Consider the following 25,224-nt stretch of genomic DNA (forward strand, 5'->3'; position numbering starts at 1 on the left):
TGATTCGATATTTTTGTACTTACCTGTTTGTAGATAGGAATTCGATATTTTTGCATTCTATTTTTTTGCCATCGATATTTTGGTAAGTCTATATTTTTGTATTCAATATTATGTCAGTGATCCGCCAAAAATAATGTTGCACTGGATAAAAAGTGCGCTGCTTACATGTGAAAGTGTCAAATTCACATATTTTTCCCTTTCGTATGTAATACCCAGAGACATTGCATTTGAGAGAGTTCTATGACCCAAAAATTAAAGAGTGAGAGTTCACAGTTAAGCCAAACCATTCCTTGAAAAAGTTTCTCCGTGCTGATATAACTAAAACCTTCATACACCATTTACGATAATCTGATTACACAGAATGCACATGACAACAATTTTAGCCCTAGAAAGACGAAACTGCTGGGGTGCATCAAACTGGAAAGAAAACCTCCAATTGGATAAAACCTTTTAAAAGGAATATGAACTCTGCAGCCAATTGTAATTGTCCTTTTGTGGACAGAGTAATGAGTGCTTGCTTGTTTGCTAATCCACTGTAATGTGTTTACTTTTCTTTGTGATCTTTTTAAGGGGCATCTTGGTCTTGGTTCCCGTTCAAGAATGTGGAGGACATCGTGCTGAGTTTATTGTTGTAAAGTAATTTTCAAAACTTGAAGTTCTGTTGGACGTAGTTTTAATAAACGTAACTCTTTCGTTAAAAATCTGAATTAATGGTCGCACTTTTCATGATCTTAGTATTAAATTTTTGATTTCATTTCTTATTTTATTTGAAAAGTTTTATGAAGCGCACACTTGACCCAAAAGGATATCAGAGCACTGTACAGAGGAGGGTACATGGTAAGAGGTTTAAAACATGTGTACAGTCCAAAATAGAACACAAGAAGTACCTACAAAAAATTACAGCAGGCAGTACATCAAAAAGGACCTATGAAGAGAGACATTTTTTGAGCGACAGGTAAATAGACTATCAAACTGGAGATGGAAGTGGATTCAAGGTGGCATAAGGGATATTGCTGCAAATGTTCATTCAATAGTAGCCACTTGACATGTTTTTTGAATGAGGTAGCAGAAGGGTTGGATCTGATCTTGTGAGTAAAAGCGTTCCAAATTCTTGGAACAAGACCAGAGAAAGCACAGTTGTATGTTCTTTTCTTAATGAATTTGGGTGGTTTCAAAATTTGAGTATTAAAGCTTCTTAAGTTCCGACTCAATCCTGATAGCTCAAGTTTTTTTACTACGTAGACGGTGGTGTTGTAATGAATGCTTTGTGCATCAGGCAAGCTATCTTGAAATGAATCCTTGCTTCAATGGATAGCAGTTAAGCGGAATTAATTCCGGAGTGATATGGTCATGTTTTTGGAGCCAGTATTGAGTCTGGCTGACGCATTAAGAGTGGCTCTAAGTGGAGTCAATATAGCTTTTGGAAGGCCAGTTAGGGTCACCAAACCATATTTCAAGCATGAGATAACTAGGGATCGGACTGCTGACTGGATGTCCTCAGGAGGTAAGACTGACTTGATTTTCCTTAGGGAGTTGAGCTGATGATTGGCACCAATAATAGTGGCACTAATGTGAGCTTCTATATTTAAGTATTTGTCCAGGGCGATGCCTAAAGATCTAGTAGAGTCACCAACATGAGGGGTGCAGTTGAGTGCAGAGATTTGTTTGATCCAGTCTGGGGTAGGAGCCAAGTGGTTGTGGGGGGAAATCAGAAGGAATTCTGTTTTGAGGGTGTTTAATAACAAATGATTATGTGTCAGCCAATGTTGAGTTTTCAGAAGTGCATCATTTAGAGTGTTTATGTCACTAGGAGAGGAGATCTTCAAATACAGTTGTGTGTCATCAGCATAAATATGGCATTGAATGTTAGACCTGTTCAGAATATTGGAAGGAGGTTCCATGAAAAGGTTGAAGAGCTTGGGAGACAGTACAGTACCTTGAGGTACTCCAATAGTGACCGGGGTACTGGCAGCAAGTGATTGGTTAACTTTGATTCTTTGGATACGGTTATGCAAGAAAGAAGCAAACCAATTTAAGACAGGGCACGATAACCCCATCCTTTGTTGAAGAATAGCAATCACGTTTTCATGTTTAATAGTGTAAAAGACTGAGGACAAGTCAAGAAGGATCAGAAGACAAGGGACATTTTGATCAAGGGATCTCAAGGTGTCATCAACGATGTGAGTTTGGTTTCAGTACTGTGCCCTGCTCTGAAATCTGACTGGTAAAGGTCAAGGAGCTGAAATTTCTCGATGTGGTTGCAGAGCTGTGTGTGGACGCATTTCTCGAGTAATTTTGCTAAAGTCATGATGCTGGTGATCGGACAGAAATTATAGGGATGCGCAAAGTCGGCATTCAGCTTCTTGGGGATGGGAGTGAATTGCCCCATCTTGAGGCAGTCAGGAATCCCCCATGTATGAGAGATTCTTGAATGATCCAGGTCCAGAGTGGAAGAAGGTGGAATTGAGATCTTTGAGAAGCTTAGCAGGAAGAGGATCGCTGAAGTGGTTAGAGGGTTGTGGAGACACCAGAGAAAGTGCCAGCCCCGCCTCATCCAGGAGCAGGAAAGAATTCCAAGAAGCGTTGTTTTTAGGAGAGCAGACTATGGGATGTGAATGTGCAATCTCTGCCTTAGGTACATGCAGGGGAGCTCAAGGACCGCCGATTCGGTACGGCACATTGCATTTAAAGTTCAATTTTCCTTGCCTTCTCTGAGAAGTGAGCCAAGAAGGCCTCCCCACTAGGGCAGGAGGTCATGAGTGCCAATATATGGTTTGTGGAATGAGTGGCTTGTTGTTTGATGATTCCAAACAGTTTCTCGGGTCTGTTTTTAGCTCTGTCAAGCTGGGCCCTGAAGTGATCTGATTTTGCACTGCGAATGTGTTTATTGTATGCACATCTCATCCTCCTTAATTGGTTGAGGCTTGTAGTGGAGGGAGAGTTTCACCATAGTCTCTCAGAAAACCTAAGTTTGCGACGTTCCTCATTTAGGGATCCATTAAACCAGGGTTTTGATTGTTTGATCGGAATCCTTTTGAGTTGCTTGGGAGCGATAGAGTCAAATATACTTGACATGGAATTGATGTAGTGATCCGTTAGGTCGTCCAAGTTAGACATGTTAGGGGGAGACGGAAGCAGATTCTTGCTCATGGTAGTTAGATTATTGATGTTGATGTCTCTCAGATTGCAAACCAGCTGTTTGATTGTCACCAGGTGTATGACATATTGTGTGGAGCACACAGACAAACTTGCCATTGTTCCAGATTTCTGTGACTAGGCGCTCACAGAAGCACATCAGCTCCTTTGGAGCCTATTTCATTGTGATGAGTTGTTAAATGTACTGTGAATGTTTTGCTATCAGTATGACAAAAGTAAACACAATATATTGCACGTTTTTAAAGTACTGCTGCTGCAGGATCAAAGGCTGAGTCTGGCCCAATATGATTCCAACCTCTCGCCTGAAAGTTACCTTTAGATCTGTAACAGGACAGTTAGCTCACTGAGCTATCTGTCTAGCTTGTTTCTTTGCTACCATGCCCACGGGAAGGTTTGCCTCTTTCTTTCTCCAGCTAGCAGCAATCGGCTTTTATGTCAGCTCGGTGACTGAAGAGCTTCCTGTGCTATCAGTTCAGGGGTCAAGTCAGAGATTCATCCTTCTGAGGTAGATAAATGGACTGCCCTTGAGTTGCATTAAGCTGTTATTTAAAACCCTGGCCTTCTCTGTAGGTGTCGCTCTCAGGGGCGGCCGCGAGTCTCGAAACCAACTCAGGCTAAACCATAATCCGCTGGAAACAGGGGTTTCTGCCAACATTCCGACTACAAATGATTGTCGAATTACCATACTGACTAACTGTTTTCATCTTGCGCATTTTACCGCGGAAACCTGGCAAAATCTACCAGGGAAAGGAGGCCAAAAACAGACAAAACATATAAAACCCGCAGCCGGGTGTTATGCCTCATTCCAACGTCATAAATACTGTCTTCCCTGGTAATTCCTCATTTTCGAAGCGGCCAACGAAAGTTCCACTTGTCCTCCCTGGTAAAAACAGCTCCGCGGGCATTGCCAACGCCCCCGATATCAGTAAATCCGGGACCTCGTAATGAGGCCCTAAATGCGCAGTGTGCTAATCCCGCCGCAATACCACACGTCCAGGGAACCATAACGCAATTAATTTAGCGCATCAGCGGTATTATCCAACATGTCACTCAGCATTCTGAGGGCCTAACTTTTTACATGTTGACTCTTCTGACCACAGTGTACATTGTATGGTCGGGAAGCGCACGGGAGCCAACTGCTTAAATAAACAGATTAAAGGTTGTGAAACATTCCTCGGAGCCACAGCCCTGCACACAGGCAACTATCCCCGAACACTGTCATCGCCTCAGAAACCAGGGCAGGGAAGAATCCAGTGAAGTAGCAGGAAACTATTTTCCTGAAAAGAGAATTACGTGCAGAGAACAAAGTGAGAGGTGTCAACCTTCAGATAGAGCACTGAAGACCCTTCCAAATGTAACTGTGTCTATGCTGTGACCATCGTAAACGTCCATTCGGCCAGGGCCTTGCAATTGAAAGTTCTCCTTTGGCCAGAGACAGCCTAAAGACTGAAAAACTTCGGAGGCGAGGCTGGGAGGAGCAGTCAGTTTAATAGTCAGTGCAGCGCAAAGGGAGGAAGATTCAGAAATAATACAGTGCTCCACGTGTCTTGGGCCTAGATGCATGAAGCTAAAAACCGCTCTCAGAATCTGCCCTTTTGGGACCAGTATTTTTGCATTTGGGATGCATCATCCCAAATGCAAAAATCTCAAATTAAGATTTCGCTAAATTGCGATTACTTGCATTTTAAATGCAATGCACGAAAGTTTTAAAAAAAGCGATTTCGCTTATAGGGCTCGCAAATTACCATGAAGTTCAACTTCATTGTAATTTGCAAAAACTTTGAAAAATGCACTAAAGTGCATTTTTCAAAGTTTCATGTTGCGCCACACGTCCCCTAAGGGCATGTGTGTGCACAACATTTGTGCACAGATCAATTTCAGGGGTGCAACAGGGTGTCCTTTGGACACCCTTGAAATCGTATTCTCATTTTGCAATTCGCTAATTGCAATTCGCAAATTGAGAAGGTCATTGGCACATATTTTTGGGAACCGGCACGTTTGTTTTTTTTTCACATAAAACATCTGCTGAGAGGAAGAGATAGAGAAAAACACACAAATCGAAAAGACAGATGATGAGACAGGATAGAAAAACAACCGTCATAAAGAAAGAAATTAGGAGTCTGTGGGAGTGAGATAAAGGGGCAGGGAGTAACTGGTAGTGAATTTAAGAGGCATGAGGAGATTTAAGACTACCAGCCTTGATATTCGTCATGCCAATTTTTAATTGCACCTGCCAAAAGCTTATGAGCAAAACTTCAAGCACCAGCACTTTTTTTGTTACAAATTAAGCACTAGACATTTATCATATGAAAAGTTAATCTGAGATCCGACCTGAAACTAATTGCACCCTAACCCTCATACAATCTGCAGTGTCCCCAAAGCAATTTGGGGTCAGATCAAGAGGCTTCTCAACCCGATTGGGTTTGAAATAGCTTTTAAGGGAATGCGTGCTTCATACCATGACATCAATCAGTGCCTAGAACATAAAATCCTACACTTTGAGCAGCCCTGAAGTAGGTCCCAGCCCTGCCTGCATCATTTCTGGTCAGAAGACCCCAGTGCCCCTTGTTACGTTATGCACTTGGACGAGAAACTGCACAAGAATGTGCATCATTGGACTCTCAGCAGAATGCCCAGAGGACCTGCCAACAGGAATATAAACGTTGGGGTAAAATTCACGAAACCATTCGGAAATCTCAATTTGCAGGTCTGCACCCTCGCATAGGTGTGGATTTCTGAACTTTTTTTTATCCCAAGAGGAGAGCAGAATCGCACAAAGTGTAAACCTGCTCATGGGAAGCGACTTCTCAATGTACAGTTGATCTTTTTTCCATTTTTTTCCTTTTCGTCAAGGACAAATTAGTTATTCCCGTGGAAACCCCTTCCTACGTGCCTCCATTATTGAGGGTTTCCCATTTGAATCCCACCCTGGACAGGGTGTAACACGTGCCTTTGACAGGAGTAAATCTCATCCATTCCAAGGAGGGAATGATTCAGAAAAGCGTTTATGAACACCCACAGAGGAGTTTCGGTGTGGGTGTTGTAGAGTCTAACTGACTCTGGGCACTACAGGTGTATACAAATGTTCAGAGCATTGTAGTGTCGCCTTGAAGGAATGGGCTACACCGACACAATTACTTGGTGAGGAGCTTTATTTGCCTGTGACTTCTTCCATCCCTTCCCTGCTCCAAACTAACCCCTGACCCTCAACTCATCTTGTTCCGCCTCCCATTCTCCTCCCACTTCTACACTTTCCGTGCTGGTCCTAGCGCCCAGCACATCTTACAATGCTACAAGCATACTGCCCTGAAACATTCACTTCCACCCTAGTGACCAGATTGCCACATCTTTTTAAGAGTTTTAAACCACAACTTTGAACTGCAAAACTATTCAGATATGGATGATACACTTGCATGAACTCATAGCTTTTTGAACTACAGGTAGATGCATCAAGCATTTTTGCGAGCGCAAACGATGCGAATCGCAAAATTCGGCCGTTTGCGCCCGCAAAAATGGCATTTGAGATGCATCAAGGGTTCATGCACTAGCAATTTAAGAATTCGCAAATAATTGCGAGTTCTCAAATTGCGATTGCATTTAAGGAATCGCAATTTGCGATTCCTTAAATGCAATGCATGAAATATTCCTAGATTGCGAATTCGCAATCTGAGGCCGCTATTTACCGCGAAGTCAAACTACGTGGTAAATAGCAAAAACTTAGAAAAATGCACTTTAGTGCATTTTTCTAAGTTGTATGTTACACACACACATGTCCTTGGGACATGTGTGTGCGCAACACCAGTGGGTGTAACAAGGTGTCCTTTGGACACTCTGGCACCTTTGAAATTGCGGCACATTTGCGATTAGCTAATTGCTAATCACAAATAAGGAATGACTCCCCATAATCAGAAGTTTCGCAGCATGGGTAATCAGAAGTTTCGCAGCATGGGTACTTTTGCGAAACTTTGTCATAAAGTACGTCTGTCAGAGGAAGGCTCACTGGATAGCCTGTGTTGGGAAGAAATCGAAATCCAGCAGAAACAGCATACGCCACGCAGTTGGGGAGATTTCTTGACCCAATCCTTGAGCTGCATAGGAACGACATGGGATTCGATGCCAGACAGAACCAGCTTCGACAAAATAACAAACAATGCTGTCAAATGGAAATCCTATTTGGAAGACAAATCAATAATTTTGAAGCGACAACATGGGTGAACAGTGATAAATTCATATTCCGGGATAAAGCCGCAGCCTTATTTAGAAAGTCACTTTAATATGACACTAAAACACAGATATATAGAACATCGGCTGGGCTTACAGCTTTCAAAGGACTTGTTACCATCCTGGAAAGGTAGTTACACGGGCCCTCATTGTCGCCTATGTGGTTATCAAAATGAAACATTAATCCACCTGCTATGTGTTTGCCCAGCTCTTATGGACTTAAGGAGACATCTTTTAAAAAATATTTTTAATCAATTGAACATTCGAACATGCAGGCAAGCTGTAATTCGATGGTTGGATGGATCGTCCCCCACGTTGGCTTGTAGGGGGGTTGAATACATGAGGAAAGAACAATCTCTCCTACAACAAGTGGAAATTGGGGAGACGAGAGAAGTTGAAAACGCTAAATCCAACACTTGATAGACAAAGTTAGTATTTATTAAAAAGCGCATGAAATGCAAACTTGAGAAGATCGGCGGAGTATGAAGAAATGAACCGAAATTAAATAATTGAGAACTTAATAATTTTATGGACTATTCAATTTAATATGACAAAACTCATTTTTTAATGTATGATTTTCTAATGTATTTGTAATAATTTTTAATAATTGGAAACAATAAATCTTGACTTGACTTGACTCCCCATTCATTCCTATCGGCCTTTAGGCCCACAGGAATGAATGGGAAAGCCATTCCTTATTTGCGATTAGCAATTAGCTAATCGCAAATTAGGAATCAGTAGGAATCGCAAATAATATTGTGATTCCTACATGCATCCCGTTTTGCGAGTCTTTAATAGAGAATCCTTAAAATTCGCTATTAAGGACTCGCAAAACATGACTTTGATTAATCTGGGGGCTAGTCTTTCAGGGCATGCATCTCTGTCCATCCAACTGCACGATCCCAGTGCCTGTGATTAGGTTCTATGCAAAAAGGATTGACTGGTCCTTGCTGCTATTTGTCCATTGTTGTGCCAGTGATTTGCCTGGTCATCAAGGGAGTTTGGGCATGATTACAAGTTTAGCGGTCTGGGAGCGGGCCGCAATGCCAGAGCCCCGCTCCAAGACGCCAAACCCATATGCAGACCGCCTGCTGTATTCTGATTTAAATATAGGTCGTCTGGTCCCGCAGTGGCTGGCTCACAGTGGTGTCTTTCAAAGGCTCATATGCGGCCCTTAGAAAGGCAGCGACGTTGGACTACCACAGCGTGGTCCTGGACGGCATGAACTGTCAAGTCCATGCTGAGCAGAAACTGTGGGTGCATGCATACAGGGGGTCAACCATGTGTCTTCCTGCATGCATCCCCAGGCCCTGAGGCAACAGGGGGCCCTGTAGGGCCCCTCTTGTTTCCTTACTGGCACACTTTTCATGGTGGGCTCACTGCCATGAAAACTGTGATGGTGAGGAAATATGCTCAGCAGTGCCGCACAGGCACCACCAAGCAAATTGCGAGCCTCTGACCGCTGCACCACTACCGGGAATCTAGGATCACCAGCGGTTGCTGCGGTCCTTTGGCCGTCCGACCACCAAACTTGTAATAGAGTGGCCGGACCGCCAATGTGGTGGTGCCTGCATCATCACTAAAGCACACCGCTGTAGTTGTAATCAGCCTCCTTATGCTTGCACCTAAGATAAACTGGACATGTGACTTGGATTCAGGTCCGTTGTGTCTCCTTAAGATGTTTGGGACATTGTGTTGTTGGCTAGTGGAGGTGACTGCCAAAAGGGAAGATTCCATGCCACTGCAAAACTGCAGTTGGGCATCTATGCAGACAAACGCTGGTCTTGATTTTAAGTTTCTCATCATTTAACATTTTTATCTGCAAAATAACCATTCTTGAGTAAAGTATTCAAAAATGTGGAAGGAGGGAGACGCATGCATATTTTCTGGTCCCCAGAGTGTGTCTCCAACAGAGGTGTGTAATTTGTTCCATACAATTCATCTGAATTTATATTAAAAACAAATATTTTTATTGGCATTTTTCCTTTGTTATACATTGGATGCACAAAGAATAACCAAAGCAAAAAAACATGGCGTACTAATGACGTTTGTCTACGTTCCGGAGGGCGTAATCCGTTTTATCGGATGCGTTTATAGACGTGTTGTGGAGCACACTCCACCGCCTGTCAACTGTAAGACAGGTCTACAATGAAATATACTTTAACCTTCCAAACACTGTATTCAGGCATATAGGTCAATACAAGGAATGAAGGAGAACTGAAACCAAAAAGTGCAGCCAATTTAAGGAAAAACAGAACAAGCAAACAACCAAAAAAGGAAATCAAAAAAGAAAAAATAACAAGAAGCTAAACCATTCATGCAGAGGAGTGGTGTGCGCGCTAATCATCTTCACACTGTGGAGAACGTTTTGTGAAACATCTTGAAAGCAGAGGTATCAGGGGACCCCTTTCCCACCCCAGTGCCACCCCAGTTCTTATATCAAGTCCGGTGCATATGAGGACGTTGGGGCAGATTTAAAATAAGTGGCGCATCCCTGCATATCAGCAGGGATGCGCCACTTATTGTGCGCCACGCCTCTGCCACCATTGATGCGCCGCATTTACAATGCAGCGCACCAATGGGAAAAAACGGCACAGATGCGTGACGCATCTGTGCAGTAAAGGCGCCGCATTGCTGGAGTTGCGTCGCAAGCGCGACACAGCTCCAGCAATGCTCTGGGGGGCCCTATCTCCACAATGCTGCGTCAATCCTTACGCCTGCTTCAAGCAGGCGCAGAGTTTTGACGCAACATGGGCCCCAAAGTGACTGAGTGAAATCTTGTAGATTTCACTCAGCCACTTTTAGGAGGCGTTCCTGTGCCGGATCGCCCCCCCTGCGCAGGAATGCCTCCTTCTGGCGCAGGGATTTACAATGTGACGCATCTCCCAGATGCGTCACGTTGTAAGTACCCCGCACCATGGCGCATCTTTTGCGCCGCCGCTGCATCAAAAAATTGACGCAATGGCGGCGTAAAAGGGGTGCAAGGGCCTGTAAATCTGCCCCTACGTATTTCCAAACCATGCACTGTCTAGTTCAGTCTCTTTGGGCATTGGGAGATCGCGTGCGCTGGGTATCAGTCCCGACGTCCTACAGGGTCTTACTCCTCCGCCACATCCTCCTCATAGCTGATTCCCCTCGGATTCTCCCATTCTGCCAGCACCTCCCTCCATTGGTCTGCAATTTGGCGCAATCTCACACCTTTGAACCTCTTCCCACACCAGTGCCCTGCCCTCCGCCCCAGCCCATGCTATGACATCTCTGTTCCAGACCGCTACCTGTGGCCCTCCAAGTCATCTGAAATTTTGGTGATATTAATTCCTAGGTATTTCGATTTCGAATTGTAGAGAGTGATGCATTCGAGAGACCCATCTCTCCTCTCTCTACTTGGCTGGTGCCTTCCTGTTACCCAGTCTCGACGACTCGGACTTGTCTGCACTCAGTTTATAGCCAAAGACTGCCAAAAAGTCATTCAAATCTGTATAAATTATGCACAGAGGTATCTGGTACAGAAGAATGCCAATTGCAAACAATGACATTCTGTTACGTATCAACACAATCACTACCACTTCACGTTCTTGTTATCATGAGTGACCTTTTCTTGGGACTAGATCTGACTCACAACCATCCACAGATTGATTGGTCGGATGTACGTTGTTACAACGCATGCTTTTACCACGCATGCTTTTTCAACGCAAGTCGTTACAACGACTTGCGTTGGGGGGTGCTGGATAGTGAATAGTTTAATTTACTATTCCAACTCCAGTCCCCGTGGATAGTAGGGAAGGTGTGGGATAGTAAATTAAACTATTACCTATCTTACAGCGCCCCCAGCGCAATTCGTTGTAATGACTTGCGTTGAAAAACCTGCGTTGTAAAGGCACTGCGTGGTAAAAGATGTGTCGTAAAGGATGTTTCCCGATTGGTCAGGACAGCTATTCATTGACTGTTATCCATCTATCTGTTGCCACCTATGGGGCAGGGGTGTGGGGGACTGAAATGCCTGCCGCAATACAGGTGGTGGAAAATAATTTCATAAAAAGGGTCTTGGCAGTTCCTAAAAGCACCTCAAACACCTTCTGTCATGATGAATTTGGTATGGTCAGTGTATCTGATATAATCAGTATGTCCCCTTTACTTTTATGGGGTAAAATCTGGCAATCAGAGGACCTGCAATTAACAAAAGAAATTATAACTGATTGCATGGCCTTAGATAACTCCAAGCAGATCCCCTGGTTATCTTATGTTTGTAATATGCTGAACAAAATCGAACTTGGTTTTTATTTCAACAGCCCTGAGAAAATCAAGGGGAATTATAAAAAGGAGATAAAATCAAAGTTCGTGAAGGCAGGTATTCAGCCTCTTATGGATAAAATTGGCACTGGAACCGTGCATGTTTGTAAACCATACCCGCAGTTTTATTTAACATTTACTCTTAATGCGCAATGGCGATTTCTTTTAACACGTTTTAGGCTGGAGACCCTCCACTTTTTACTTGCTTTCCCTAAACAAGGGGGCTGGGTTGAGAGATTGTCCCCTTGTCCTTGTAGTAACAAGGACAGGCAGAGTACCTTACATTTGGTTCTCTTTTGTTCCCTGTATAAAGAGCCAAGACTCCGGTTTATTAAACCTATTCTGAAGGGTAGGCAACCTTGTACTTACAAGGAAGGCTATGAACATTTGTTATCCTTATCCTCTGTGGAAATCTGTTGCGCAATGTTAAATTTTATCAGAATCTCCCTAAAGATCAGAAAGAATTATGGGTAGCTTCACAGGTTAAGAATATTGTAAAATTTTAAACTGTAATCTTTGAATTTCTGTCACTGTTATTATTATGTCTCTTTTAAAACAAACTGTGTTTACAAATTAGTTTTAAATGACTAGTAGAAATGTATTCTTATCTGAAATGTGATACGATTGTATGTTCAATACTTTTATGATTCATTTTATGTATCGAATAAAGTTTTTGAATACGAATACGAATACGACTGTTATCCATATTGTGTAGAACTTCCATCCCATGGACCATGTCTTTTTTATTGAGACTTGAAATGCTTATAACCAACTCGGACTGTAGTCCGATTACAACATAGCATGCATCAGCACATCAGATTACAATAGTTCAATTTACATGATGCACATTGTTCAGCCAATACTCCTATCATCCCTGCACATGTCCATACTTGTCTCTGGATACTCCACATCAGGCAGGTTCTCGCTCGGGGTTTTATGTCTCTTCTTCTGAACCACAAGGAAGACAATTAACCCACCCCTTATGCAGCCTGTTCATCAGAATCTAAGCCAGCCACATACTCTTGAAGTGGTCCCCAGTAATCCATTGGTTTGGCGGCATATAGAAGGGTTACCTTATACAGCTATGGTAGTTCACTACACTGTACCATATCTTTTATCAAACAACTAGCTTACCCGTCGCGCGTTGCTGCGACCTCAGAAGAAACGAAATTTAAGGAAACATGTTATGATAACATTCAATTTACATAGTGTCATTTTTATTGAAAGTTATTCATTTTAATATGGAAAACATTTTAAAGTGTTGTTTTAATTCTGTTTATTTATTCGAGTGCTTGTGGATACACAGTATTTTTTGTTTTTCCGTCTGGTGCGTACACAAATAAATCAGAAGGTTTTCCGACACGTGAGCTGGCCACATACAGTTGTCCATGTGAGAAGCACGGATTCTCCAAATCTAGTCCACACACTTGCAGAGATTGTCCTTGTGCTTTGTTGATGGTCATTGCAAAAGCGAGTTGCACCGGAAACTGTAAACGTTCAGTATTGGAAAGATTATGAGGGCCCTGGGGGCCGGGGGCCGATATTTAACAAATGTTTCTTTTTCTTTTGCCAGAAACCTTCGCGGGAGTGTACTCAAAAACTTTTGCCAGAAACCTTCGCGGGAGTGTACTCAACAACTTCCCAAAGTTTCATGCCGATCGGATGAATGGTGTAGTAATGCATAAAGAAAAACAGACATACTTTCGTTTTTATATATATATAGATTAAACTTCAGTGTCTTTGTACCTCACCCGTCCTGGCTACTCTGTGGCAGCCCAATAGAGTCGCCATCGTCAACAACGTCCTACCGTATTTCAGGGGCTTCACCACACAACCCAACAGTACCATCATGGGGATATTGGAATCATGTTATCTATCATTATTTATAGTTTTTTTTAAAACCTGTGACCATAAGGTGGCCATCACCGAGCACCCTCATGCTAGATGAAGAAAGTCCATACAGGGGGTGCCAGACTGGCAACAGCTAGGGTCAGTGGATATGTCATGTCTGGCCATACCTACAAGTGTGTGATATGTCCTAGGGAGATATTTAGAGTGTATGAGTCTATTTGAGTATTCTTCTATAGCCCGCGCACAACATAAAGCCCATTGTTTATCAGTGATCTCAATACCTAAATTTAGTGACTATTGCATTTGTGCATGCAATTCTGGTTCTGAGGCTAGCTTCAGAGACATACCATACATTCTGGGAACCAGATGGTTTGATGATGGGTTTTGTAATAGCATCAACATCAGTTCCCAGACTGCTGGGGGGTTCTTGAATGTTGGGAGCAATTGTTTCTGCTTGTGTTTGAGGTTGTAATATCCTAGCTTATGGTCTACGGTGTATGGGCCTGAAACTCCTTGAGTGATAAAAACTGGTGATTTGGAATGTGGTCTTCCATGATTCTGAGTTTCTTTCACCTGAGCAATGGGAACAGCGCAGTATTTTGGCCTAAGTGACCATGTAAGTAATGCTGGCTTTCAGCCCAATCCGAATACTGAGTCTGATATTCCCCCAGTTTTATCCAACATGTGAGAGCACACCCCGTGCAATGAGCTGCATGAATCTTGCAGTATGGGCGGTGTGGCCTAGAATATAGGCTTGCTTTGATTGGGGCGGATCCGCCAGTCCAGTCCACCCTCCAGGTCGAAGTGCAGACCTGAAAGCTGGTTGTGTACCCAGTAATTAGTGAAGCAAGCCTGTTCTACAAAGTAGTACAATTCAAAGTTGGGGGCACCAACTCTCCTCTTGGTTACAGCTTCTGCAGTCTACTCCAGCTAATAAGTGACTGTTTTCCAGCCCAAGCCAATGTGATCCATCGGCGATCGTAGCTGAGTAAAGAACACCTTTCGTAGGGGGGAGAGGAATATTTTGGAACAAGTACAACAGTTTTGGCTGCATCACCATTTTCATCAGTGCAGTTCTGCCACCCACCGTAAGTGAGAGCACAATCCACCTCTGCAAGACATCGGCAGACCTTGATATACAGATCTCGTGATTAGCCGTGATCAGTTTGTCAATATGCCTATGATACATTATAACCAGACACCTAACCTGGTCTGTCAGAACAGTGGATGGATGCACCACGGCATCCATGAGGGGGATTAATATAGAGATCTTCCAGCTGATGTTCAAACCTAACCATCACCCATAAGATAATATGTCTCACGTTATTGGGTGAAGCTTTCAGGCTGTTTTTTTAACCAGGAGTAAAATGTTGTCCGCATACATCGCAATCCTTTTCAATGCACTAAACTTTTCTTCCAATTATTTTATCCCCAATTCTAAATTGGCCAGCTCACCCTGGATGGATTTTAATATCCCATTGCTTTTTGCTGTACATGTGCCCCAGATCACTGCTTTATAAGCCTCCCACAGTGTGAAGGCAGAATTCACAGACTTTATTTTCACCGAAATAATGCTGTGCTGCATCTCGTATTTCTTCCAGGAAGGTCTATCCTGAAACTTCGCAGGCTGTAGTCACCGTTATCACAGAGATGTCATGCACTGAGGAATGAAATATGTATTCTCTACAGTCAGGATGTGTTTCCTTCCAAATGCCAATCATGGCATATTCCCAGAGAATAGAAACTATAGTGTCTCCTGCTTTGCTATGTTTATGGGATAAGGCTTTCGTGTAATCCATTAGTTGTTGTAGTACTGCATAGTGGTCGCTTCCCCCATACTGTAGACCGTAGGTCATAGGAATGAACCAGGGTGAGGTGTGCCTTCCCAAACAACCCTTGGACTACCAAGTACCTCTCCTCTAGGTGTACAGTCATGTGTAAATGCTCAAACCTGGCCGACCGGTGGATCAGAATCGCTATGCCTGGGAGGAGGTAGAGTAAGATGCGAAGCAGTAGTGCTATCCCCATGCTTTTGCAAAGCAAGGGTGCGTGTAGGACCAAAGTGTTTCTCCTTCAGGAATGCCACATTTACCTGATGTTGAGACAGATATGCCGGAGCCTGCCGACATTTGTGAGGATTACCCAGACTTCTAATATTCCATGTGATACACTTCAGTCAAAGTCCTAATTGCATAGGGCCTTGGCTCTAAGCCGAGCGTCATATGTGGTGGCATTATGCAGTTGGTGATCGCCTTTTGGGAAGGCTGCACCACATCTGAGCGCCAAGTGTGCATCATAAAGGCAGTAAACAAACCCCCTTCCTACCCACCTCCCACACCGGGCCCCAGTCGCCCCGTAGTTGTTCTACAAGAACCCCAGCCAAATAAACACAACTTGAGACATAAACAGTGGTAGTGATAGGTAGCTAGGAAGTTAAATGGCACCTTGCCTAGAGGGACCAGAGATAAGACATTCATGTAAAAGTTCTCTGCAGCAGTGAGGCAAAAAGGAACAGATCAATAGGGAGGGTAGGAGTCTGAAAAGGATGTGAGGATGTAGCTGTTAACCAGCGGGTCCATTCCTGGTGAAAGGTCACGGGTCTACACCTCTTATGTCCGGTACGCCATAGCAGCCTTGTTCTTTAGTATGAACCATTTCTGGTGCAAAGTCGTACCTTTCATTCAAAGACCTCTTGCCTGTGTAACTCTGTTGTCAGAAGGTGTTCCATTCTGGTTTATGCTGAACCTGTTGAGGATCAAGGATGCCTCCTTAGGGTCCCTAAAGATCATCGTTGTGCCCTGTCAGCTGAAAAAGGAGCAGGGCCGGAACAAGCATGGCATATTGGATCCCCATATTCTGTAGTTTTTTGTTGACTGAGACAAATTTTGGCTGTGCGACCCGTATGCTTTGTGTAAAATCAGAGAAGAATAAAAAAGATATTCTGTTGCAATGGATGCTAAGTTTTTCCCACTCCAGTCTCGGGATAGTGTTTCTATCTCTATATTTGAGAGATTTTGCAATTAGGGGCATGGTGGGGCCCATGGGATTGGCCTGGGGCCAAAGCATGATATGGTGTCTCCACACCAGCAGGCAAGTGAGCGCCTCCATCCCAATGACCTCTCGGAGCATCTTTTCTCTTTGTTCTTCAGTGCGCTCTTGAATGTAATTTCAGCCATTCCTAGCATCCTGATGTTGCTTCTATGCAATCATGCCCCTAGATTTTCATTATTTAATATGATCATCTCCATTTCCATCGCTATCTCTTTTTGCAGCACAATATGCTGTGCTTTGTCATCTTATACGTCCAAGATCCTTCGCTCAGTCATATCTATAGCTACATTTTGGCAACCCAACCGCTCCTTCATATCGTCAAGCCGACTGGACAATGAGTCAATCTTAGTGCCAAATGATGATAGGCTGTTTTTCATCTCTCTGAGGAGGTGAGGCAACTTCATGCGGGGATGGCGATTCATCTAGCGCTGGTTCCACTTCCACAAAGTCTGCTGGGGCACCAAGTTATAGAGGTTTTTGGTTTCTGCGAGCATCAACATTCACGGTGGATTGTTCATCTGTCTTGCCCATGATGTGCATAAGGGAGGCACTCACCTGGTGCACCGTTTTAGGCCAAAGGTTGCAGGGGATGCAGGTTACAGGGTCCCCCCTATGTCACAGTTCAGGTTGGTCTACCAAGGTGCCTGGAGTTCACAACAGCAAGAGCAGCGATAAAGATAACGCTGCTGCTTGGCTGCAGTGCAAGAGATCACTATTAAGGGCTGAAATGGGTAGTCTGCAGAGCAAGGCATCAATGTCTTGTTGGGGTTCTCTGCCGGCAACTGTGGGTGGGGGGGGGGCAGTCGTTCAGCTCTTGTACCCACACAAAGTCTTAGTGCTGAACCTCAGCAGTTTTGTACCCCTACCACTCGTACAGGACCTCCCAGGGTTACAGCTATTTCATACCATTGTATCCAAATCCAAACTCCGTGTCTAGGGCAACTTTAGGAAGCGCCACTTCCCTTAAAGGAAGCCATGCAGCGCCTAAGGTTCCGTGAGAATGCTGGTGGGCCCACTATCAGGCCATGGCACGGGGCACCTAACATCCATGTGGTCCAGCATAGAGTCAGGGGGTCTGCTTGTCCTGTTCCCCAGGTTTCCTCGGGGGCAATTAAGCCTCTGGCGTGGTGTAACTAGTCCTTCCTCCTGTCAGTCCACTGTCCATCAGGGGAGGCACTGGCAGCTGCACACACCGGCCTTTGCCGCGACAGTGGCCCACCAATCGAGCTTCCTGGCCTAGCACACCTGGTGGCAAGGATCAGCTGCTGTGGCAGTGCAGCCTCCCGCGTACCGTGTCTGCCGCTCATCGGGACCCAAGACACAGTCAGCCTGCTCTGTCACTTCCCTCAACTAAGTGAGAAAGAGCAAAGCAAAAAATGCTCAATTAAGTGGATGTTTCTGTAAGATAATTGCTCTGGCCCACAGAGCAAGTTTAAAGAACCGCCGTCTTGATGCAAGCTCCGTGGCTCCCCCATCACATGGACCATTTCTGTTGTCCTCCTGCCACGTTCTAGGCATCTTCCCAGTCAGGGTCCTGCTCTTATTCATAGCTTTCGCAGTATTGGAGCTAAGAAATGTCTTTATTTCTTTCAAAATGTGAGCCTGTACACACCAGTTAAAAATGCCCATGAAGATATTATTCTCATAATGACAGAGGAGGATAACCCCTTTAAAACCATTTCTAAATTAGTTTATGTGACATTTGCAGCTAGTACCGTCCTTTCTTCTTTGTCTCTTGCACAGTCAAATTCACAATATTCTTGACTAACTAGTTGATAATGTTTTATTATCTGACAAAGAATAGCATATTATTCAATCAGATTTACTTTCCCTTGTTAATTTGAAGTAAGGTAACAATATCTGAAATATTCACTTATATCAAGGACAGAAAAAAAGGACAAATTCTATAGAAATTAATTGTACATTATCGGTCATGTCCAAAAATGTATTTAGGCCCTGAACCCTGAGCACTGTACCCTTCACCGTTCCCGCTTTCCCGCCGCTGCGTCCCCCATTGCCCCGCCCCCCCTCTCCCATTCGTCCGCTTCCCCCTCTCCTCCCAGCTGCTCCTCCCTCCCACCTCCCCTTCTTATGGTGGCCGCTGCACGGTGAAGAGAGAGACCCTTAGCCCTGTTTCTAGGCAGGTCGCTCACCACGCCGTACAGCTCCACCTGACTGTGCCCGTGTCCTGAGCCCAGCTGCCACTGCTGACTGTGTTCGAGGCCCACCTCCATCCACAGGCTACCACCTGCGTCTCAACCGTGGTGGCCAGTGGGAGGCTGTAGGTTTTGCTTTCATGCTTTGTTTTTTGGCTGTATTTGTAATTGTTTTTATTGTGTCCGTTTTTCACCTCCTTTATTCCCTCTGTTTCTGCTGCGCCCTTTCTCACTTCTGTACCCTTCGCCGTTCCCGCTTTCCCGCAACTGCGTCCCCTGCGGCCCGCCCCCAGCTCCCATTTGTCCGCTCCCTCCCTCCTCCCAGCTACTCCTCCCTCCCACCTCTCCTTCTTATGGCGGCCGCTATGCGGCCACGCAGCTGGTGCGCCAGAGGAGCGCCTAAGGAAAGCCCTTCAGCTCCGGTCCACGCCTGGACCACACCCAGTGCCAGAACCCCTGGACCCTGCGCATGCCACAACGCCTGTCTCCGCTACGATGCCAGCACCCTCCAAGCACTCCACACTGGACGAGCTCACACCTGCTTCCAGGCCGCCCGAAGCGCACCCAAGGACCCTTCTCCTGCCATAACTGCAGCTTCACCAGCAGCAGACTGGCAAATCCACCCCCCATGACAAGACGCAACCACCTCAGATGCATACTCCTGAAAACCCGCTCCGCACGCAAACACGCCATCAAACTCTGGGACCTGCTCGACATGTCCTCCCCGGGCGTCACCTTCCTGACATAGACCTGGATGAATGACTCCTCGGCACCCGACATTGCCATAGCCATCCCGGGCAACTACAAGATCACCTGCAGAAACTGTACTAAGGGAGTAGGAGGAGGAATTGCCATCATCCACAAATCCACTCTCGGTCTCCACCAACTCCGAAGACACCCTCAACACTGCCGAACACCTGCACTTCCAGATCCACACTGATCCCAACACCACCCTCAGAGGAACGCTGATCTACAGGCCCCCCCGGACCCCTGCCACAGTTCAGCATCTCCATCACCGACTTTGTCAGCACGCACGCCCTTGCGTCCACGGACTACATCCGCCTCGGGGACTTGAACTTCCACCTTGAGAACAATAACAACACCAACTCCACCACCCTGATCGACAACCTCGCCAACCTTGGACTCAAACAGCTCGTCACTGCGCCCAGCCACTCCGTCGGCCACACGCTTGATCCCATTTCTCCACAAACTCCCATGTCTCCTTCCGCCACACCACCGAACTCCACTGGACCGATCATCGCTGAATCCACTTCACCTTCCAGAAGCCCACCACGCACCTCCACACCCAACAGATCCCTCGCCGCTGATGGAGCAAAATCACCGAAGACCAGCTACACACTGCCCTCGCCCAAAGCCCACCCACAGACCCCACCAACGCCAACACCGCCGCCAGCAACCTCAGATGCTGGATCAACGACTGTGCCCGCTACGAACAGATGCCGGAGAACCAAGCAGCCCACAAGAACGCCATGCGCCAACACCATCCCCTCATCAGATCCGCCAAATAGACATCCTTCAAGGACCCCCTCGACAACAACGCACACAACAGCAAAGAGCTCTTCTACATTGTAAAGGAACTCTCCAACCACAGCTCCAACACCACCATCACAAGACTTGTGCAACTCCCTGGCCACCTTCTTCCAACGCAAGATTGCATACATCCACAACAGCTTCAACCACCAGTCCACCACGGCAGCCAACAACACCTCAGACACCACGGCCACCACCCATAGCGACCCCCTACTCACCTGGACCAACATCAACAACGACACCATCAAAGTCATGAGCACCATCCAATCCGGCTCCCCGTCAGACCTGTGCCCTCATCACATCTTCAACAAAGCCAGCGCCACCATCGCACCCCATCTCCGCAAGGCCATCAACACCTACTTCAAGATGGCGACCTGGACAACGTCCTGCTCAAGAAACCCAAGGCAGACCCGAGGGACCTCAAGAACTTCCGGCCCATCTCCCTGATCCTGTTCCTGGCCAAGGTCATCAAGAAAACTGTCAACAAACAGCTGACCCGCTACCTCGAGGAGAACAACATCCTGGACCCGCAGGTTCCGCAGCAACCACAGCACCAAAACAGCCCTCATTGCCGCCACCGATGACATCAGGGCCCTGCTGGACAATGGCGAGACCGCGGTCCTCATCCTCCTGGACCTACAGCCGCGTTCAACACTGTCTGCCACCATACCCTATGCACTCGCCTCCACGACGCAGGAATCCGAAGCATAGCACTGTAATGGACCACCTCCTTCCTCTCCGGCAGAACACAGAGCGTCCACCTCCCCCCCTTCCGATTCGAAGCCTCCAAGATAATCTGCGGCATACCCCAAGGAACTTCACTCAGCCTGACGTTGTTCATCATCTACATAGCCACGCTAGCCCACGTCGCCAGACTGCACGACCTCAACATCATCTCCTACGCCGACGACACACAACTGATCCTCTCCCTTACCAAGGACCCTCTCACCGCCAAAACCAACTTCCACGAAGAAATGAAAGCTGTCGCAGAATGGATGAAGAACAGCCGTTTGAAGCTGAACTCGGACAAGACGGAGTTATTCATCCTCGGCTCCACCCTATCTGCCTGGGGCGACTCCTGGTGGCCGATGGCCCTGGAATCAGCACGTGCAACCTAGGATTCATCCTCGACTCAACACTCTCCATGACCAAGCAAGTCAATGCCATCTTTTCCTCCTGTTTCAACACCCTCCGCATGCTCCGAAAGATCTACAGGTGGTTCCCCACCGACACCAGAAGTACGGTCACGCAGGCCGTCGTCAGCAGCAGACAGGACTACGGAAACGCCCTCTACGCAGGAGCCCAGGCCAAACTGCTGAAATGAGTGCAAGGCATAGAGAACGCCTCTGCATGCCTGATCCTCGACATCCCTCGCCACAGCCACATCCCACCCCACCTGAGAGACCTGCACTGGCTTCCCACCAACAAGAAGATCACCTTCAAGCTCCTCACCCATGCACACAAGGCACTCCACAACACCTGACCAGCATATCTCAACAAACGACTCACCTTCTACACCCTGAACCACCAGCTACGCTACGCTGACCTTGCCGTCACCACCGTCCCCCCATCCGAAGAGTGACCACCGGCGGCAGATCATTCTCCTACCTCGCCACCAAGTCCTGGAACACCCTCCCCATCCTCCTACGGCAGACCAAAGACCTAATAACCTTCAGGAGTCTACTCAAGGCCTGGCTGTTCGAGCAGTAGCAGCAACCCCCCCCTCCCGCCCAGCGCCTTGAGACCCTCACGGGTGAGTAGCGCGCTTTACAAAGGTCTTGATTGAGTGAACCCCAAAAATCTGAACCACAGTCAACCGTAGTTTAATTTTATAAAGGGGTAGGTAATTTTTTTATGGGGGGGCAGGTAGCGTGTTACCATATTCATTGTTTTCTTCTTTGTTAGAAAAGTTCCTGTCACAAGACCCCCGGCATTGTCCCTTACCTTTTGCCCTCCTCACCCCCCCCCATAATTCAGTGAAATTCCTAGCACCTTTTTACTGATATAGGCCATGTAGTTCTACTGCCCTGCCTCTCGTCCCACTTGTACACTTTAGTATGAGAAAATATTTTATTTTCAAAGTCATTTAGATTATGAATTTAGATAATTTGTTTTAGATTGTTTTTGAATTTGTTATTTTTTTCTGTTATAATACTAGGCACCATGTTGTATACCAATACATGTGAAATCATCAAAGAAAGTTAATATTGAAAACATGAAAATGACTGTACATATGATTGTTGTCTTTTATTAGTGTGCACAACAAGAAACAGATTACTTTAAATGCAGGGTTAATCAGGACAGCGTGATTTGCAACAAAGGATCCTTTGTTGTTTCCCTTGGTGTAGAATGTGGGCCCCAGCAGCACTTTACAAAAAACAAAGTCATGTCCCCCCTGCTCAGTGAAACCAGTAAGCCGCTGCTACACCACACAAAAGTCAGTGAAAATAGGAGGTCCCTGCTACAACATGTAAATGGCAGTGAAACCCAGAAGCGCTGCCACAGTGTAATGTCTGCGTCACTGTACAGAAATGTGGGATGCGCACTGTCCCTTACCTGGCCACCACCTCGTTGTCCACCTTCACTATGCAGTAGGGGTCACTGGTGCCAGACCTTGGGAACAAGAGAAAAATCGAAGAATAGTTGAGTATTAACAGAAAGCTAGAGTTCCAAAGCACACAATCGACCCATTCATAACAGGATTCCTGGTACACAGCTTGAGGGGGGGGTGGGGGGAGGGCCCCCCTTATCCCTCCAGAGTAGAGGTGCAGGGGAGGGGGTTGACCGAAGAATGAATGGATGCACTGTTTTTAAATCCCAGGGTCTTTTCACCTCATTAGGACAGGTATGTAGTTAGAGTTTGTTTACCCGATAGGAGACGCACAGCCTGCCGGGAAGTGAACTGGGCTAAAGGCTTTTTTGTGTTTGGATACACTTATTATGGGTTGGGAGAAGAAAAGCAGAACAAAGCTGAGGGGAGACCACCAGAAACAGCGGGAACACTGGTGGGAAGCAGTGCTTAATTTGAAGGGGAAAAAACTGTGCCAAGACCCTCTTCAGGGGAACTGTCCCTGACAGTGTTGCCAATCACACTTCCAACAAACCCTCTAACCATCACACACATACAAGTGTTACAACTCAGGCTACTCCAGGTCCTGTAGCTTTAAGAATGGCCTTGGCAGCAGGTATTAATCATTTGTAATATGTATTGAATTAATAAACACCTGCTGGTGTGCTCTTTTCTAAATTAGACAAACAGCCCCACTTCATGGCAGACTGTTATAAGTGCTGGAGTTGACAATTAAGAGCTAGTGCCCAGCCCCCACTGTGCGTTCTCTCTGGTTCAAATTAAGCACTGGTGGGAGGTGGCAGACAACAGCGCTACAGGTTGGCTGAAAGCAGTAATGGTGGACGGGGTTGTCACTAGGGACCAATTTGTGGAGGTTAAAGGAGTATACCGAACTGTTAGCAAATGGATGAGTCTGGGAGTCAACAGGGGGGATGCATTGAGCGTAGCAGTGAGGGAAAGTGTCTGGGCACGTATAGGAGAGAAGGGCAGCAGCAGGGAATGTGCTTGGGAGTCTGCAGGAGAGAGGCGTATAGGGTGACCAGAATTTTCAAGCCAAAAATAGGGACATTTCCCAAATATAGAAGAAGGACTACGATTTTACTTCAACCGGGCACACAAAATGACAGCGTTTCTCATTAGAGAATTACAAAATGGATGTATGACGGTACAACGTGTACCGTCTTTACCACGCATCCCTTACAACGCAAGTTGTTACCACGACTTGCGTTGGGGGTGCGGATTTCGAATAGTATAATTTACTATTCTAACACCAGTCCCCGTGGACCCTAGGGAAGGTGTTGGGATAGTAAATTAACTATTTTTAATCCTTTAGCGCCCTCCAGCGCAAGTCGTAGTGACGACTTGCGTTGTAAGGGATGTGTGGTAAAGGTACCGTGTTGTAAAAACTTTGTGGTAAACGATGTTTACCTTACAAAATAGGCAGTAAGAACATGCATAAAATGCCATTTTTAAAGCTAGTAGCATGCCTGTTAATTAAATAGCTTTCTTATAACAGCTGATAACTATCCCTGCTTTGCAAAAACATAAAAAAATACCTCCCACCGTTTTCAACCGACCCTCTCTAAAAACCGGGACATGAGCTTAATTTCCTGAAGTCTACAGGGACAGCTTGTGAAAAACCGGGACTGTCTGGGCAAATCCGGGACGTCTGGTCACCCTAGAGGGGTAGCACTGGGTGAATGTGCGTGTGAGTCCACAGCAGAGAGAGGTGGCACAGAGGGAATGTGTGTGTGAGTCCACAGCAGAGAGAGGTGGCACAGAGGGAATGTGTGTGTGAGTCCACAGCAGAGAGAGGTGGCACAGAGGGAATGTGTGTGTGAGTCCACAGCAGAGAGAGGTGGCACAGAGGGAATGTGTTTGTGGTAGTCTACTGGAGAGAGAGGAAGCAATGAAGGGATATTTCAGGGAGACTACTTAAGAGAGAACGCACAGTGGGGGAATGTGTAGGGCAGTTTACAAGAGAGCGGCGTATCAGTGAATTATTGTGTCTGGGAGTCTACAGGAGAAAGAAGCATCACTGAGGGCAAGACCAGCTTGCCCGGTGCGAAAATCTGCTGGCTGCTCCCCGTGACTTCCTTCTCCATGGATTCCCTCACTATCACCCTCCCACAGAGCCATCCATCTCTCCATACCCCCTAACATGCATTTAATTTGTCTCATAGTGCTACTCATACCAGGGTAGGGTGTCAGAGCACTTTACTTCACACACACACATTATACAGAGACCGCAAATCATATCTGTGTAAAACAGTGTATAGGAAATGCTATATAACAAAATGAGGACTACAATGTGTAGGAGTCACATGTCATCCATACTGGTAGGCAGTATATTTTAAGAGTGCCTGCCCTGGAGAAGCA

The 25,224-nt window shown here is 45.9% G+C and overlaps 1 protein-coding gene across 1 annotated transcript in view; it reads right to left on the reverse strand.

Annotated features, from left to right (window-relative positions):
• RASAL1 (RAS protein activator like 1) overlaps positions 1-25,224 on the reverse strand; it is an 871,242-nt gene that overhangs the window by 779,207 nt on the left and 66,811 nt on the right. Inside the window, exon 2 of the mRNA XM_086943242.1 lies at positions 22,833-22,889. Within this exon, the coding sequence (XP_086799368.1) occupies positions 22,833-22,889 (57 nt within the window). The remainder of the gene's footprint in view (positions 1-22,832; positions 22,890-25,224) is intronic.

The sequence above is a fragment of the Lissotriton vulgaris genome, chromosome 11, assembly GCF_964263255.1.
Source record: "Lissotriton vulgaris chromosome 11, aLisVul1.2, whole genome shotgun sequence".
Classification (NCBI taxonomy): Eukaryota; Metazoa; Chordata; class Amphibia; order Caudata; family Salamandridae; genus Lissotriton; species Lissotriton vulgaris.